General features: G+C 34.7%; 1 protein-coding gene across 1 annotated transcript in view; it reads right to left on the bottom strand.

The window, feature by feature from the left end:
* Htr2c (5-hydroxytryptamine receptor 2C) overlaps positions 1 to 7,464 on the bottom strand; it is a 131,602-nt gene extending 124,138 nt beyond the window's left edge. Inside the window, exons 1-2 of the mRNA XM_027933170.2 lie at positions 7,430 to 7,464; positions 2,318 to 2,631 (exon numbers count right to left, since the gene is read on the bottom strand). Coding sequence (XP_027788971.1) covers positions 2,318 to 2,631; positions 7,430 to 7,464 — 349 coding nt within the window. The remainder of the gene's footprint in view (positions 1 to 2,317; positions 2,632 to 7,429) is intronic.
* Positions 7,465 to 17,855: the final 10,391 nt, after the last annotated feature.

The raw sequence follows: 17,855 nt of genomic DNA, 5'->3' as shown, positions 1-17,855 counted from the left end.
TCTGACCTTGCCTCGGCGTGCTCTCTGGTGTTATTCTTCAACATTGGGGAAGCAAGGACTCGTCACCGGTCAACAGCGGTAACAGTTTTATCCTTGATAACTTTATTTCTTCTGCTGAAATTCTTCTGTTTCTTTCCATATTTAAAGGGATCAAATTGGGGGGAAGTCCTTCTTCTTCATCAGGTGGGGCATAGACAGTTAGGAACAGACTTTCTAATAGTGATTTTGTATCAACCTTAGGCTTCCCAATAGCTTTCCTTTAGCCTCTGTCACCCAGTTTTTCCTGGAATGTTCTTCCCTTATACAACAACATGCAGTAGGAGACTGAAATATAACTCAGTGTGATTTCTTGTTTTTGTACTTGAGGATAATTATGGGGCTGGGGATATGGCTTAGTTGGTTGAGTGCTTGCCTCACATTCACAAGGCCCTGGGTTCAATCCCCAGCACCTCAAATAAGTAAATAAAGATAATTATGAATTTGAATGTTCTCCAGACTTGGTGGTGGTACTCTGTAGTTTTATTTGTTCTTCTTACTGTTCTTCATAGCAGGTCGATGTGTTATAAGATTTGTACTTATGCTAATGTCATTATTTAGCCCTCCACATATATATTTTTTTAAGGGAGAAATTTGCAAAATGGAACAAACACCATAGGACAAAGTATACCTTCTAAATCACAGTTTTGTTTCATTTAAATCACCGTTTCTTACTTAATTTTGGAGCTGTAGAGTGGAAAAATGCCCTCTGAGCAGGTCAAATAGGGATGCTTTGAAGATAATGCATGATTGAAATAGCAAAAATAAGAAAAGCCCATTTTCCAAGAATACTTTATAAAATACCTATTAAGATAATACATTTCCACTCTATATTCTGTGTATTTAGAACAGGCTAATTCAACTTTAGGTTTCACAAGAGATGATTTTTATAGGCCTGCTGAAATTCTTTTTTAGAATTTGAGAACTTTTAATAATATTCTTTCTAATCTAGTTCCTTTAGAAACTCCAGGGGACTGGAAGTCTATTTTACTCCTTTGAAAGATGAACATATCAGCAATTAAATTCAAACCAGGCTCTCCAGGTTTTTAATAAAGATATTTATAGAGAGGTGAGTATAGTGTTGTGCTTCTAGGGTCCCTGCTACTCAGGAGGCTGAGGCAGAAGCAGGATCCTTGAGCCTAAAGGTTCAAGGCCAGCCTGGACAATATAGCAAGGTCCTATCTTTAAAAAAAAAAAAATTCTTTTTAAAAAATTTGTAGAATTGTATGTAATTTTGATAGTTTATCATAAATATTAGCCAAATCAGCTGAGGTGGTGAGTATCTAAAATCCCAGAGGGAGGATCATAAGTTTGAGGCCAGCCTGGGCAACTTAGCAAGACCCTGTCTCAAAATAAAAAAAAAAAAAAAGAGAGAAAAGACTGGGAATGTAGTTCAGTAGTAAAATGCCATTAGGTGCAATCCCTAGTACCAAAGATAAATATTAGCCAAAGAACAAAATTTAGGTTACCATGAACACAACAAAGAGATGGCAGAAAAATCAAAAGAAAAATTTGAAGCCTCTCTAAAATCAACATACTAAAATACTCAATGCCTTAATTTTTATGGTGATGATGTGAACTTGATCTATATACTTACTAAATAATTTTGTTACCCCTGTCTGCTTGTACAAACAAGAATTATAGACTTCATGAAGAAGAAGAAGAATTGCTATTGCTAAATAACTATTTCGGGCTAAACTTAGTGTGTCAACATTTTAAAAGATCACTCAGGGCTACAGGGAAGCTCAGTGGTAGGACACTTGCTTAGCAGACATGAGGCCCTCAGTAATAGCCCCAGCACTGCCAAAAAAAAAAAAAAAAAGATTATTTTAAAAATATTTTTTGAAGATGTGACTGTTTTTCTTTTCTTTTCTTTCTTTCTTTTTTCTTTTTTTAATTAGAGATGGTACTTATGGTTTGGGTACTGTCCAAAGCACAGGTGTGGAGGATATTTCTGTCATTGTCCCATTGTGTACATTGTAAGGCAAATATTCATTTATATTTACAAATGACATTGAAGAATAGAGCATCTATGCATAATTTTACTATGTTATAAAATGTCTGTTTTGTTTTTTGGAAACAACTCTACTACTGATTTAATAAATCTAAATACACACAACCAATTCCTTGTGTCAGGTTTCCAAATGTCACAGGTAAAATAAATAACTATATCCATGTTTACTATGCTACTTGGCACACATTTATACAATTAGACTTAAAAACTAATAGATTAAGAAACTAATTTTTAATTAGATTAAAAAACGAATAGAACTGGACTTACCATAGAGGATTGCAAGCAGAGACAGTGGCATGACAAGTAGTCCCACTAGCATATCAGCAATGGCTAGGGACATTAAGAAGTAATTGGTGGCATTGTGCAGTTTCTTTTCCATGCTAACTGCCATGATCACGAGAATGTTGCCACCTATTGTCATGATTATTATCACCACGATTGAAATTGCTGGCCAGTTTTGTACCCCGTCTGGGAATTTAAAGCGTCCACCATCGGAGGTATTGAAAATGTCAGTTACTATGGCTGCCACTGGACTTACAGAAATATCAAATTGCCAAACCAGAAGGCCAACTAGGTGCACACTGAAAATTAAAAAGAAGAAAAAAAACAAACTCAATCAGTACATATTGTATTGCTTACATATTGATTACATATATTTAATATATACTCATATATATATACTTATATATATATTGCTTGTGTATATATTTCTTAAACAGAATAACTGCTTCTCCTTCAACATCCATGATGATGAGGATTTCTGCCCTCTTAATGAAACCTCTGTTTCTTTCTATCCAAAGGATAGTTTTACCGAATGACTACTGAGTTAAGCACTTAGTTTATTGAAATACATATAGATAACTCATTTAATTTCATATAACAACTAAATGAGCTCAGTACTGATTTATATCTATTAGTAGATGAGAAGACTGAGGTAAAAAGAGGTTAAGTAACTTTCTCAAGCCAATTTAGCCAGTAAACGGCAGGGCCAGGGCCCATTGCAGGTCTTACTGATTTCAAACACTTTTAAACTTTTACTGCAATCCAAAACCACAGTATTATTTGATTTAATTGCCCTTCTTGGACTATTCCCTGAAGACCTTAAAAGAGCGTACTATAGGGATACTGCTACATCGATGTTCATAGCAGCACAATTCACAATAGCTAGACTGTGGAACCAACCTAGATGCCCTTCAATAGATGAATGGATTAAAAAAAATGTGGCATTTATACACAATGGAGTATTACTCTGCACTAAAAAATGACAAAATCAGGGAATTTGCAGGGAAATGGATGGCATTAGAGCAGATTATGCTAAGTGAAGCTAGCCAATCCCTAAAAAACAAATGCCAAATGTCATCTTTGATATAAGGAGAGCAACTAAGAACAGAATAAGGAGGAAGAGCATGAGAAGAAGATCACCATTAAACAGGGTCGAGAGGGGGGAGGGAAAGAGAGAGAGAAGGGAAATTGCATGGTAAAGGAAGGAGACCCTCATTGTTATACAAAATTACATATAAGAGGAAGTGAGGGGAAAGGGGAAAAAAAAACAAGAGAGAGAAATGAATGACAGTAGATGGGGTAGAGAGAGAAGATGGGAGGAGAGGGGAGGGGAGGGGAGGGGGGATAGTAGAGGATAGGAAGGGCAGCAGAATACAACTGACACTAGTGTGGCAATATGTAAAAAAGTGGATGTGGAACCGATGTGAATCTGCAATATGTATACGGGGTAAAAATGGGAGTTCATAATCTGCTTAAATCAAATGTATGAAATATGATATGTCAAGAGCTTTGTAATGTTTTGAACAACCAATAAAAGAAAAAAAAAGAAATAAATAAACAGACAAAACCAAATATATATATATATAATGATGACTTACTCTTTATATTTTGTAAAATTATTTTTTTTTAGATTTTTTTAAGGCAGCTGATAAGGGAATGAAGGGAGATTTTCTTAAAGGATCCAGTAACTGACAAGAAAATTGAAAGTTGCTTTTTTTTTGATCCAAAGTTAAGAAGGAATAAGTTGTCATCAGATCAACTTCAGGAAGGTATTCTAAAGAGGCACAGTAAACTGGTGGCATAGGACTGTAATCCCAGTGATTTGGGAGGCAAAGTCAGGAGGATTGTTAATTTAAGGCCAGCCTCAGTAATTTAGTGAAATTCTGTCTCAAAATAAGAAATAAAAAAAGGGATGGGGGTGTAGCTAAGTGTAAAGTACCCCTGGGTTCAATCTCTTTGAAAGAAAGAAAGAGATAGAAAAGAGGTACAATGGGTTTTGATGATAGTACATGTTGATTTCTTTTTAGAACTCTCCCTATCTGCTCACATTTGCAAAGTGACTGTATGTGGGTCAACAATCCTATCTCGTATCCAAACTACTTACTCATGCACTTCTGATTGTTGACCAACATACAGTTCAGGCAATCAAGGCCACCCTGGGTAACATAGCAAGATCTCATCTATCAAACAAAAAGATATGTGTTATAGTTAAACTGTGATTGATATACATAAAATTATTGAAATGATGAACCAAATAAATAGAAAGAAGTTATTTGCTCTCAGCTTTAATTACTCTGTCATTGTATTTAGCATGTGGCCAATGTCCTGGTCATATGACCTTTAGGATTTTTTTCGGCCAGTCACATAACCTTTCAAAATTTCAATTTCCTCATCTGTACAAGGATGATCTCTATCATAGGTGGTTGTAAAAATTAAATGATATAATATACGTAAAATCCTGAAAACACTACCTGTGTCATAATAGGACCTCAATAAACATTAAGGTTTACCTTGTTTCTGCTTTCAAACTGGGATTTTTGTTTTTGTTTTTGTTGGTGCTGGGGATTAAACCCAGGACATTGCACATTACTAACCCTACATTCTACTACTGAGCTATATACCGCCAGCCTGTCTTCAGTCATAAAGGTATTTTATGGTTGCTATATATCCACTCATCTATATCAAAATTTGCCCAAAATTTGTCTTTATTTTATTTCAAGATGATATATACCTATGCATAACTGGGCTCAGATGATTTTTATTTATTTTATCATTGTATTGTATTGTATTTTGGTGCTCAAGAACTGAACCCAGGAATTTGTGTATGCTAAGCACACACTCTACCACAGAGCTACACCACCACCCCCTTCAGATCGTGATTTTAAAGCCAGTGTCTTTTCTGGCCTAGCTGATGAAATACCTGCCCTACTGAATTATTTTTTTTTCTCATTTCAATTAGCTAATGATCATGTCAAGTAGTCTCATGTGAAGTTGTGCTCAAATAATATGCTATATACTCAGTTGTCAGTTGTAGAACCACAAATATATGTATCCTTAAACCCAGAAAAATAAGGTCCCAGGAAAATATAAAGTCCAACTTCAAATATTCAAAGTCAATTTAAAACCATCTAATATTTTCACATGTCTCTAAAAATGGTAGAGGAGTACAGGACAAAATTGTACATAACAAAATTGTGCATGAAACAAACCACATTTAATTATTAATTTTGTAATTTGAATATCTTAGAATTGGGGGGGTTGAAAAATACTTTAAGTAGTTGTCTTGCCTATCTCTACTGATCAAAAAATATTTTTCTTTTATATTAAAGAGTCCATGAAAGAAATACTGAATTACTGAGAAGTCATATAGAATTTAAATCTATCTGCTCTACACATTACAAAATAAATTGATGGTGCTGGGATAGATTTTGAAAGAACATTTACTTCAGTTTCCTGGTTTCAATTAAATTCAGTTCAATAAAGTCTTAATGAGCACCACTTATAGTCAAGGTTTTATGGTTTTTGTTGCACTTCCATCCTGTTTCTATAGTTTTATAATCAAGAATTGGCTTTATTATAATTAAACCTAATTTTTAATACTTATATGCTTAGTGAAATATATAAAGTCCTTCTACAAAGAAGAAATAATTTAGGTTTTGCTCCTTCACTTACGCTAAATGTTATTAAGCTCACAGGAATCTCATAAAATATGTATTCAACATCATAATTTCTCTCTGAACAATGCAAATAATTTACTCATTGCTACTAAAATTTTAATGAAAATGTAATTTTACACTTAGTAGATAAAAAGATAATTTCTAAGTCTGAATACATTTTAAATCTACTGAGCTTTGGCATGACATATGACAATGGAGTTTAATAGAAGAGATGAATGATCTCCTGTTTCTCTCAAGAGAATAGAAAAAATTGTATATAAATTTTTAAATTTCATAGTAGAATACTTTTAAGGCAGCCCTACATTTTAGCATATGGTTTTAGATACTCAGTTGGTATAGACTCAGAGAGGAGGAAGATTTGTTCTTTCATTTTCCTTTTTTTTTTAGGGCTTGAACCCAGGGGCATTTAATTTCTTTTTTTCCTCTTCTTTATCATTGTTTTTCATCTTTTCCTTTCTCTATTGTCTGCTCTAATTCTCTTGGAATCATGCATACTTGAGACTATCATCACTGTAATGCCATCCAAGATGGGCTACAATGACCATATTCTAGAGGATCCATGCTGATTTTTTTTTTAATTTCTAGTGGTAGATGGACAGCATGCCTTTGTTTTATTTATTTTTTATATGTGATGCTAAGGATCTAACCCAGTGCCTCACACATGCTAGGCAAGTGTTCTGCCATTGAGCCCCAGCCTCAGCCCACCATGCTGATGGGTTTTTATAGGATATGGTAAACTTTTCCCTGGGCCAGCTCCTTTACAGGAATCATAAAGGAGATCATGTAGACACAAGGAGCTTCTCAAAGGTATTGCTCAGAATTGACACTGGTTTGGATCTCTTTTTCTGTGCCCATTTCCTCACAGAATAGATTTTGGTTAAATCAAATACCCCTCTTACGTTGCATTCTATATACTTCACTACTGGGATTATATCAAGAATTCTCTGGATGGTGCTGTTTTCTTCTGTCCAGCTACATCCCCCAACCCTTAACCCTAACTTCTGACCTTTATTTTTGCAGTTTTATTCTTCACAAAATCAGATACTTATAAAGACATTTTATTTTCTTGACTGCTCAGGTCATTCAGGAAGAAAAAGGAAAGAACTTTCCTCCTTTCTAAGTTTTATCCATGGAGAAACCAATCATGACACTTGAGATAATTTGAATTGAGAGTATCATCACCATATTATTTATTTGAGGACATGAACTCCAATATTTGATGAGAATCCAAATTATTGTCTTTTCCCATTTATTATATTTAAATAGGAAACAACCATAATATTAATCTTTTGATGTACAAGTCATTTACACACATTGAGTCAGATATTGCTGAGTGGTCACACAGAAGCATTTTTAACATCTTTAAGAAAGCTATTATAAAAGTTAATTTTATTTAAAGAATAAGTAATAGCGTCCTTACAGGAACGAGCGCACCGCGTTCCTTAGGTTCACCATGATTGCTTCGGTCTTTTAGCAACCACAGTTTAAAATTGAGGAGAAGAAATTAAAAGACTGTATTTATCATCTTCTCTTTTCTGGGGAGAGAAAAGAAAAGAAAAAGAAAAAGATTATTAGTTAAAAGTCCAAAGAACTTGTACAATAACCAATTAAATAAATTTAAATATACTTATTTAGTGATAAAAAACAGTCAACACTTAATTTAGGAAACAGGTAAACATGTTATACTGAAAGTGATAAAGAATGGAAAAGAGTAGATTTTAAATTTATTTATCATTACACAACCATCACAATTTTTCTAAAATTTCTTGTATAAACTTTATTTATATGAGGCTCTATTAAACCTTCTTCTGTTGGAGTACATATAGCTTCAAATCAATGTCTTAAGAAAGAAATTAAGAACATATCGTTGAGTTGCAAAGCAATGGGAGAATGTATAATGTATAATTAATTAGCATCTCTGAAAGGTAAAGGTTTTTTGTTATAATAACATGGAAAACTAAAACAAATTTTAAAAGTTTTTATAAAGTAAACACATTTTGTACAACATTTGTAGTTTTCTTTTCCTTCAAAGAGAAGCATTCTGCATTTACATGGAAAGTTCTATTTATATTTGTGCATTAACCATCAATGCTCTCCAGAGGGCAGCAACAACAGGTTTATGCCAAAATAAACGAATTGATCAAGTTTACTATATTAAATATAGCAACAGTCCTATGTACTAAACAGTTAGTAGCCAATAGTCATTATGTCACCATCAGAGCATATGGAGTAATGTTGAAAATTGCAAACAAAGGGTCAGTTGCACTAACAATTGAAGCAAAAATCTCTAGCTTCTTTTGTGGAAAGAAATGAATACAAGACCAATGTAACTCCATATCATGTATGACCACAAAAATGGGAAGTTAGACTCCATGTATATGTGATATGTCAAAATTCTTTCTACTGTCATGTATAACTAAAAAGAACAAATAAAAAGTTTTTAAAAAGATGTGATAAGGTGGCAGGGGCACTAGGGAAGGATGGCATTACCTTAGATTAGTTAGAGGGAAGTGATAGGAGGGGAGGGGAGGGGATGTGGGGATAGGAAAGATAGTAGAATGAAACCAACATTATTACTGTATGTATATATGTGACTACATGACCAATATGATTCTGCAACATGTACACTCAGAAAAATGAGAAATTATATCGTATCTGTGTGTGATTTATCAAAGTGCATAAATGCATTCTACTGTCATGTTTAACTATTTAAAACAAATAAAAAAAATTTTAAAAAGATATGATAATACATCTTTCAAGATAATCAAGAAAGAAACATGAAATTCAAATGTCTTACCAAAGAATTTCTTATAGGCTATTTTCAAAGTTATTTGTTGTATCATACAACCCAACCGAATAGTTACATAGTGAATTATTCATCACTTGGTACTCACTCTATTTGGTACATGAAAGTGTTGGTCAAGAGTGGACCAAAAGCAAATTTGCTGAGAATCTCTAGGGCTCTCCTTGTGAAAATGCATCTTTATGGAGTGGAACCTGTCACTATCCATCCTTACCTCAGCGTTGAAGAAATACGCATTATGAATTCTAGTGACTAACATGGAGACACTTGGGTTTTTCTGCTTAGAAATTTCTAACTGGGAATAGTGTGGTTAAATCTCTGTTTTCTATTTTGTCTTTTCTCTATTTTCTATTTAGGATTTTGATTACATGCTCTTCCCACACCAAACATCTACCTATATTCCTTTCTGGGATTATAAAGCTATTCTAAGAGTTAGGACTGTGATGCTAAATTTGCACGCACTCAGCTGTCAATGAGAATTTTGGGGTATGTATGTGTGAGAGACAGAGACAGAGAGAGAGTTGAATACTGAGAACGTGGCATAACAGTGAAAATCATCCATTTTGTCTAGTTTGTAAATGTTTTCAAGGCGTATGATAATGAAAATATGTCTTGATAATCTTTCTTTGGTGTTTTCTAGCTCCTTTCAGAAATTTGGAAGTAAAATTTCACTAGAACAAACTGCATCTCCCTGTTTCCCATCTCATTTAAAGAGCACTGTTTTTCTAATCATTTTAGCTATCAATTTAATGTTTTTCTCTCATCTTTATCTCTCAGCATTCACTTTTCAGTTCTGTTAGTACTAGTACAAAGAAATCTATCTCAAAACCATCCCCTAGTACAGCAAATACATAAAATATGGCCTCCTAGTATTTAGGAACTCAAAATATTTTGTGGAAGTAAGTGATATCAGTCAGACTGTTAGGCCAGTTTTGGCCCATAAAATCCTGCCAGACAATATATAAATCCTTTTTTTCTGGAAGGCCTGGAACTAAGTGATAGAAAAACTGGTAAGGAAGACCAATAAATATCAATATTCTTTACCCTTTTTCTTTTTATTTTTTTTTATTGGTTGTTAAAAACATTATAAAGCTCTTGACATATCATATTTCATACATTAGATTCAAGTTGGTTATGAACTCCCAATTTTACCCCAAATACAGATTGCAGAGTCACATCCGTTACACATCCACATTTTTACATAATGCCATATTAGTAACTGTTGTATTCTGCTACCTTTCCTATCCTCTACTATCCCCCCTCCCCTCCCCTCCCATCTTCTCCCTCTACCCCATCTACTGTAATTCATTTCTCTCCTTGTTTATTTTCCCATTCCCCTCACAACCTCTTATATGTAATTTTGTATAACAATGAGGGTCTCCCTCCATTACCATGCAATTTCCCTTTTCTCTCCCTTTCCATCCCACCTCATCTATCTGTTTAATGTTAATCTTTTCTTCCTGCTCTTCCTCCCTGCTCTGTTCTTAGTTGCTCTCATTATATCAAAGAAGACATTTGGTATTTGTTTTTTAGGGATTGGCTAGCTTCACTAAGCATAATCTGCTCTAGTGCCATCCATTTCCCTGCAAATTCTATGATTTTGTCATTTTTTAGTGCTGCGTAATACTCCATGGTGTATAAATGCCACATTTTTTTTTATCCATTCATCTATTGAAGGGCATCTGGGTTGGTTCCACAGTCTAGCAATTGTGAATTGTGCTGCTATGAACATCGATGTAGCAGTATCCCTGTAGTACGCTCTTTTAAGGTCTTCGGGGAAAAGTCCAAGAAGGGCAATAGCTGGGTCAAATGGTGGTTCCATTCCCAGCTTTCCCAGGAATCTCCATACTGATTTCCATATTGGCCGCACCAGTTTGCAGTCCCACCAGCAATGTACAAGGGTACCCTTTTCCCCACATCCTCTCCAGCACTTGTTGTTGTTTGACTTCATAGTGGCTGCCAATCTTACTGGAGTGAGATGGTATCTTAGGGTGGTTTTGATTTGCATTTCTCTGACTGCTAGAGATGGTGAGCATTTTTTCATGTACTTGTTGATTGATTGTATGTCCTCCTCTGAGAAGTGTCTGTTCAGGTCTTTGGCCCATTTGTTGATTGGGTTATTTGTTTTCTTATTGTTTAATTTTTTGAGTTCTTTGTATACTCTGGATATTAGGGCTCTATCTGAAGTGTGAGGAGTAAAAATTTGTTCCCATGATGTAGGCTCCCTATTTACCTCTTTTATTGTTTCTCTTGCTGAGAGAAAACTTTTCAGTTTAAGTAAGTCCCATTTGTTGATTTTTGTTATCAACTTTTGTGCTATGGGTGTCCTATTAAGGAATTTGGAGCCCGACCCTACAATATGTAGATCGGAGCCAACTTTTTCTTCTATCAGACACAGAGTCTCTGATTTGATATCTAGCTCCTTGATCCACTTTGAGTTAACTTTTGTGCATGGCGAAAGGAGGGGATTCAGTTTCATTTTGTTGCATATGGATTTCCAGTTTTCCCAGCACCATTTGTTGAAGATGCTATCCTCCCTCCATTGCATGCTTTTAGCTCCTTTATCAAATATAAGATAGTTGTAGCTTGCGGCCCGGGTTCGATTCTCAGCACCACATACAAACAAAGATGTTGTGTCCGCCAAAAACTAAAAAATAAATATTAAAATTCTCTCTCTCTCCCTCTCTCTTTAAAAAAAAAAAGTTGATTAAATCTGACAGGAAATGCTTCTGAACTGATTGTAAAAGTTTAGGAATATAATACGACAGGAATAAATTATATAAACTATGTAACATAAAGTATTCTTTGTTATATAATTTCCCAAATAACTAGGTCAGTATGATATTTTGCATTGAGAAATGTTCTGTAAGTAATTCTACAAAAAGGGAAAGGGATGAAAAAATCTTGTAAGCCTTGGATAAGGTCTTTTAATAAGTGACATAAAAAACCACTCTAAACTTTCTGATCTGCATACCTCTCAGACTCCAGTCTTTTATAATGGAACTCTCAGAGTTGTACAAACATAAAAAGAATACCTATATTAAATTTGAGGAAAATTTGAATTTTATAAAATGAAAAAAAATCACTTGTGAGAGAATTGACTAATTTTTAGTGAGAATTTAGAGGACTCATATAGAAACTGTTAAAATATATAATACAGGGCTAAGGATCTGACTTCATGGTAGAGTGCTTGCCTAGCATAAGGATGTGGTTAAATACCCCCGGGTTCAATCCCTAGGCCCAAAGTCAAGAGATCCTACTTAGGATAAAGGAATAACTATTATTTTGTCTAAATTGTCTCTGGAGAGGATAAAAGTTTATGACTTTCCTGAAAACCCTGAACATTTCCTTGCATCCTCTAAAACTGACCATTTAGAATTCATTTTTACCTTTACCTTTCCCCACTTTGGTACTGAAGAAATATTGGGCATGTTTTGATCATACTTTATTTTTAAAAGTTATATATAATTTATATAGATATGCATATATATAATTTATATATATATATATATGTATATATATTTGATAGACTTTTATTTTGTTTATTTGTATGTGGTGCTGAGAATTGAACTCAATTCCTCACACACTTGCTAGGCAAGTGCTCTACCACTGAGCTACAACCCCAGCCCCCACATTTTCTGTCCTTAAACTGTTTTTTAGTCATTCTTATCCAGACCTGGACAAACATAATATTGAACTTTTTAAATAGAAAGTGTCAGCATTTTTACTGATGCTTTAACAAAAATTGGACAATATGGACTAACCCATGAAAGATAGATTTTACACTAGATTTCTAGAAATTTCATAAGTTCATCTTAGTGATATGGCAGATTATTTTCTATCATACTGAAGAGATTACTTCTGAATATGTAGTCAACAGAAGATTCCTGGCTTGCTTTTTATAATAAAGCATTTAAGAATTTGATATGCAATATTATCTATAAAAGAGGGGCTTTTGTCAGTTTTCACCATTCAGAAATTATGAACTCATAATTCAAAATTTTTCCCTCTAGATATTATACCCATTGAGCTTATAGCAGATGGCTATATGAAAAATGAATTAGTCACAAATGTTCAGAATAGTCCTGGAAAGATAATGTTAATACAGCACAGATTTATGATAAGTTTGAAAATACTCTTCTAATTCAAAAATTATCCTTGGGACTAATGAATATTTCAAGAATGTTCCTTTCCATTTCAAATGTACTCTAGAGATTATCTCACAAAAAAAGCAGATTTGTCATAGTAAAAACTCACCTTTGCCAAATATAATCAAATCAGATAACTATTTATGATTTTGGTGGAAATTTTCCTGATTATTATTATTATCATTTAATATTTTTTAGTTGTAGATGGACACAATACCTTTATTTTATTTATTTATTTTTATGTGGTGCTGAGGATCGAACCCAGGGCCTCACATGTGCTAGGCTAGTGCTCTGTCACTGAGCCCCAGCCCCAGCCCCTTTCCTGGTTATTATAACCAATGAAATTAAAGACTGTTCATCCACCAGTAAACATGGGATCTTCCAAAGTGGTAAATACATTTGGGAATATATTCTATAAAGTAAAATAAAATTTAAGCTTTTTATCTTCAATTAAAAGGTCTTAATGTATTCTACAATTGTGAATTTGCAGAACTCCCAGGGCTGAAAAATTAGAAGTGATTAAATAATTTAGTGCCTTGTCTTTAGACAGGTCTACATTTAAGCCACTTCAAAAAGTTTGACAACTGATATTCTTTAGAACAATCTTAAGGAATGGCAATTTCATAACCTTCCATGGTTCAGCCATCTGCTTTCTCAGAAAATATTATTTGGTCGCCAAAAAGCCTCAGGCTAATAGACTGCAATGGAAATAATTAGTTCTAAGTCAAGTACAAGATCTATACCACATGATATTACCATACTAGCAGGTAAGTTATTGCACTTTTGCTTGACTTGCTCCAGAATGCAGTGTTTTGGACTTAAATAAAACTGGACACTTCTCCCAGTGGTATACCACTGGGAAATCTAACAGTTCTCAATATGCAGTTTCATTTCTGTGGTCTTACAATTTCTTATCCGGACTGCAGGGAGCATAAACTGGCTGGGACTCTGGGTCTCTCCTAGACAGTTCCTTAGCTCCCATAATAATAAGGTATTATTCAATTTGAGGTAACTCTGGTGCTCATACTTTTTCTTTTTCTTTCTTTCTTTCTTTTTTCTTTTTTGGTACCAGGGATTGAACCAGTAGTGTTTAACCACTGAGCAACATCCCCAGCCCTTTTTTATATTTTATTTTGAGACAGGGTCTCCCTAAGTTGCTTAGGGTCCCCCTAAGTTGCTGAGGCTAACCTCGAACTTGCAATCCTCCTACCTCAGCCTCCTCAGCTGATACTTTTACCCCCTCTCTCTTCTCCAAATAATGCAAGTGGTTGTTGAGACAAATGTAACTATTCCTCTTATGCTTGGATTGAAAACGAAACACATTCTCCTGATTTGTATTTTCTAAGTGCTTCTGCTTGACTTATTTTGTGAGGCTTTATTTTTGTGTGTTTTTACAATGCTAGACATGGAAATCAGGGCTCAAGCATACTAAGCAAGTAATCTATCACTGAGTTGCACCCCCAACCCCGCTTGAAAGGGATTTTTGCTAAAATGAGTGAGACTTAATGAGACAGTTAACTCATAAAATCTACAGTGGGTAAGATTCTAGGTTTTGCACAGCTAGATCTATTCCATTTACCTAAAATAGCACTGCAAAGAGGAACAGCTTCCAAATTAGAGAGTTAATGTAGCTATTGCAAATCATTCCATGATTGTAGTAAAGAGAGTAGAAAATCTGTCTTAGTGGGCAGCATGCCCAGCAATTTGAAGATGCTTTCTCCATAGGTGGTAGTAGAACTATCCCTGAATTATCTCAGCATAAGTAGCCAAATAGCAGAGTAAACTGAAGCCTTTTCAAGAGCTGAGTTAATGGGGAACCCATATGTTACATTTCTATGTTGGAGACCAACTCCAAATGATTTGCACGACTGAAGACTGTAAACAGTACTTTCATGTATTTGAGTTATAGTTAGGTGCTACCCAAGAGCTGAGCATGTGATAATAAACAAGGTAGATAAGGGCCCTGCTCACATGGGGCTTACATTCTAGTAGGAGAAACAAGCAATAAACATGTAAACAAACATGTAGGGTAATCTCAGTGATAGTTGCTGTGAATAAAATGAAATTGCACAATGGGATCAAGAACAATGGGAGAAAAACATTAGCTAGACCTATAATACATGTAGCCATAGCTTGAGAATATACATATACATATATGCATATATATATTTTCTACTGGGGATTGAACCCAGGAGTGATCAACCACTGAGCCATATCCCAGCCCTTTTTTGTATTTTATTTAGAGACCAGGGTCTCACTGAGTTGATTAGGACTTCCCTAAATTGCTGTGTCTGGCTTTGAACTGGAGATCCTCCTTCCTCAGCCTCCCAGGCCTCTGGGATTACAGGTGCGCACTATAGCAACTTGCTGAGGCCATATATTTTTAAAATATCATGATATGTGAAAAACATTAGCAGGCTCTTGTAAGCTAAAATTGTTATTTAAAAAATTGTTATTTTATACTGGTGAGATAGGCACATGACAAGGGACACCAATGAAATAGTTTAAAATTTTCTGTTCGTTGGATTTTATTTTTGCAAGCGAGAAAAATAATACCATCTTTATCTTTTGCCAAGACATTTACATTCAATTTAGCTGCATACTAAAATGCATTCCCATTCCCATTTAGAAAGGCATCTCCTCCCCGACAGGCAACTTCCACTTCACAATTCATTGGATTAAGAGATCATGAACTAGGGGCGATCTAGCAAACATTTCCTTTAGGGTTGTAGAGGGTTCCAGTCGAGCCGCAAGAAGCGAAAAATTCAATCAGTTGCCCGGATGTATTTATTGCCAAATAACTGGGTACTTGGATACATCTGGACAGCCGAATGAACTCTTAACTCCTCATTTCTCCCACAGCTCTTCGTTTGACAGCTTCAGAAAGTCCTATATAAAGGGGAGAGAAACAAACAAAAAAGCCTCGACGGAGCTGAAAGATCAGTGTTTCTGCTTTTGCTGTCCCACCTGAAAAAAGAACCATCCCTGCCATTGTTTTATGACTTATTACTATAAAATGTATATTATTCTCAAAAATTCAATAATGCCTGTCAATAACAGGTTAATAATGCAAAATTAAAATATGTCACGAATACAGAAAATGGACTTAAAATGAAAATGAATTAATTTGTATAATTGATAATTTCAGTAATGCCTAATTCATTCTAATATCAATCAGCACTTCAGATATTAAATATGTGTAGGGTAGCATGTAGGTCATTAGGCTGGGTCCTCGGAGGTATGGATTTTAGTCCTGACTCTATCATTGGTTGATTTGTGGCTTTAGAATAAGTGGCTAAACCTCTCCTGGGTCTCAGGGTTTTCATCCATGACATTGAGGGTTCACAATAGGAGACCTCTACCCTACCCCTTCTTGCTCTGAATTCCTGTGAACTTTTTAAAATAAATATTTGACATTATTATGTACTATTTTACAAAGAAGATACTTCCAAATAGCTAAGTTTAGCTATAACTAGATTCTACTTGTTACTGTCAATTTATATATATATATATATATATATATATGTGTGTGTGTGTGTGTGTGTGTGTGTGTATTAGTTGTAGATGAACACAATATCTTTATTTTATTTATTTTTATGTAGTGTTGACGATTGAACCCAGTGCCTCACAAGTGTTTAGAGGAGTACTCTGCCACTGAGCCACAACTCCAGCCCCTGAAAAAAACCTCTCAATTTGAAAGTAGTAAGAAAGTGACATTTGAGAATTTTCATAATAGCCTATATATCTCTCAAGTAAGTATGCATGCATTCTGTACCATGTCTTCTTTCTACTTCCTTCAAAAAATCACAAATACAGGTCTAATTTTGTTGTTGTTTGTTTTTTACTGGGGATTGAACCAAAGGATGCTGAAATACAGCCCCTTTTCATTTTTTATTTGTTTATTTTGAAACAGGGTCTCACTAAGTTGCTTAGGGCCTAAGTTCCTATAAGGCTGGCCTTGAACTGACAATCCTCCTGCCTTAGCTTCCAAAGTCATTGGGATTACAGGTGTGCAAGTGCTCTGCTTCTGAGCCCCAGCCCCAGCCCACCATGCTGATTTTTTTTTTTAATAGGATATAGTAAACTTTTCCCTGGGACAGCTCCTTTACAGGAATCATAAAGGAGATCATGTATACACAAGGAGCTTCTCAAAGGTATTGCTAATTAACACAGCTTTGGATCTCTTTTTCTGAGCCCCTTTCCTCAAGGATAGATTTTGGTTAGAACAAATGTAGAATGGCTTTATTCTTGAATCTGGCTCATGTCTCATTCTTTTTTTCCTTTTTCCTTTTTAGATGTAGATGAACACAATACCTTTAATGATTAATTAATTAATTAATTAATTTTTACGTGGTGCTGAGGATTGAACCCAGTACCTCACATATTTTACGCAAGCACTCTGACACTGAACTATAGCCCTAACCCTCATGTCTCATTCTTAAATAAAAAAAAATAAAAATTAAAAAAAAATATATATATATATACACACACACACATTTAGTTGTAGTTGACACCTTTACTTTATTTATTTATTTTTATGTCGTGCTGAGGATCGAACCCAGCACATTGCACGTGCTAGGTGAATGCTCTACCACTGAGCCACAACCCCAGCCCTCATGTCTCATTCTTAATGAGTTAGAACACCCTCATATAACTTGTAAAAGGCCCTGGGTTTGATTCCACAACAAACAAACAAACAAACCTCACACAGACTCACAAAAATTTAAGATGAAATTATCTATTTGTTTTTTTCTAATTAAAAAAAAATCTTATGCCTAAAATACCTACAGAAAAGTGAAGTATAAGAAGTAACAGCCAGCTTTGTGGCTGTCTGAAGCTCAACTTCAGTACTTGGCTAGCACCTGTGTATGGCCTTGTGTTCTCATCTGACTTTT

This window comes from Marmota flaviventris, chromosome X (assembly GCF_047511675.1).
Source record: "Marmota flaviventris isolate mMarFla1 chromosome X, mMarFla1.hap1, whole genome shotgun sequence".
In the NCBI taxonomy this organism is placed as follows: Eukaryota; Metazoa; Chordata; class Mammalia; order Rodentia; family Sciuridae; genus Marmota; species Marmota flaviventris.
Note: the sequence above shows the minus strand (reverse complement) of the source record. Positions and strands in the feature narration are given on the sequence as shown.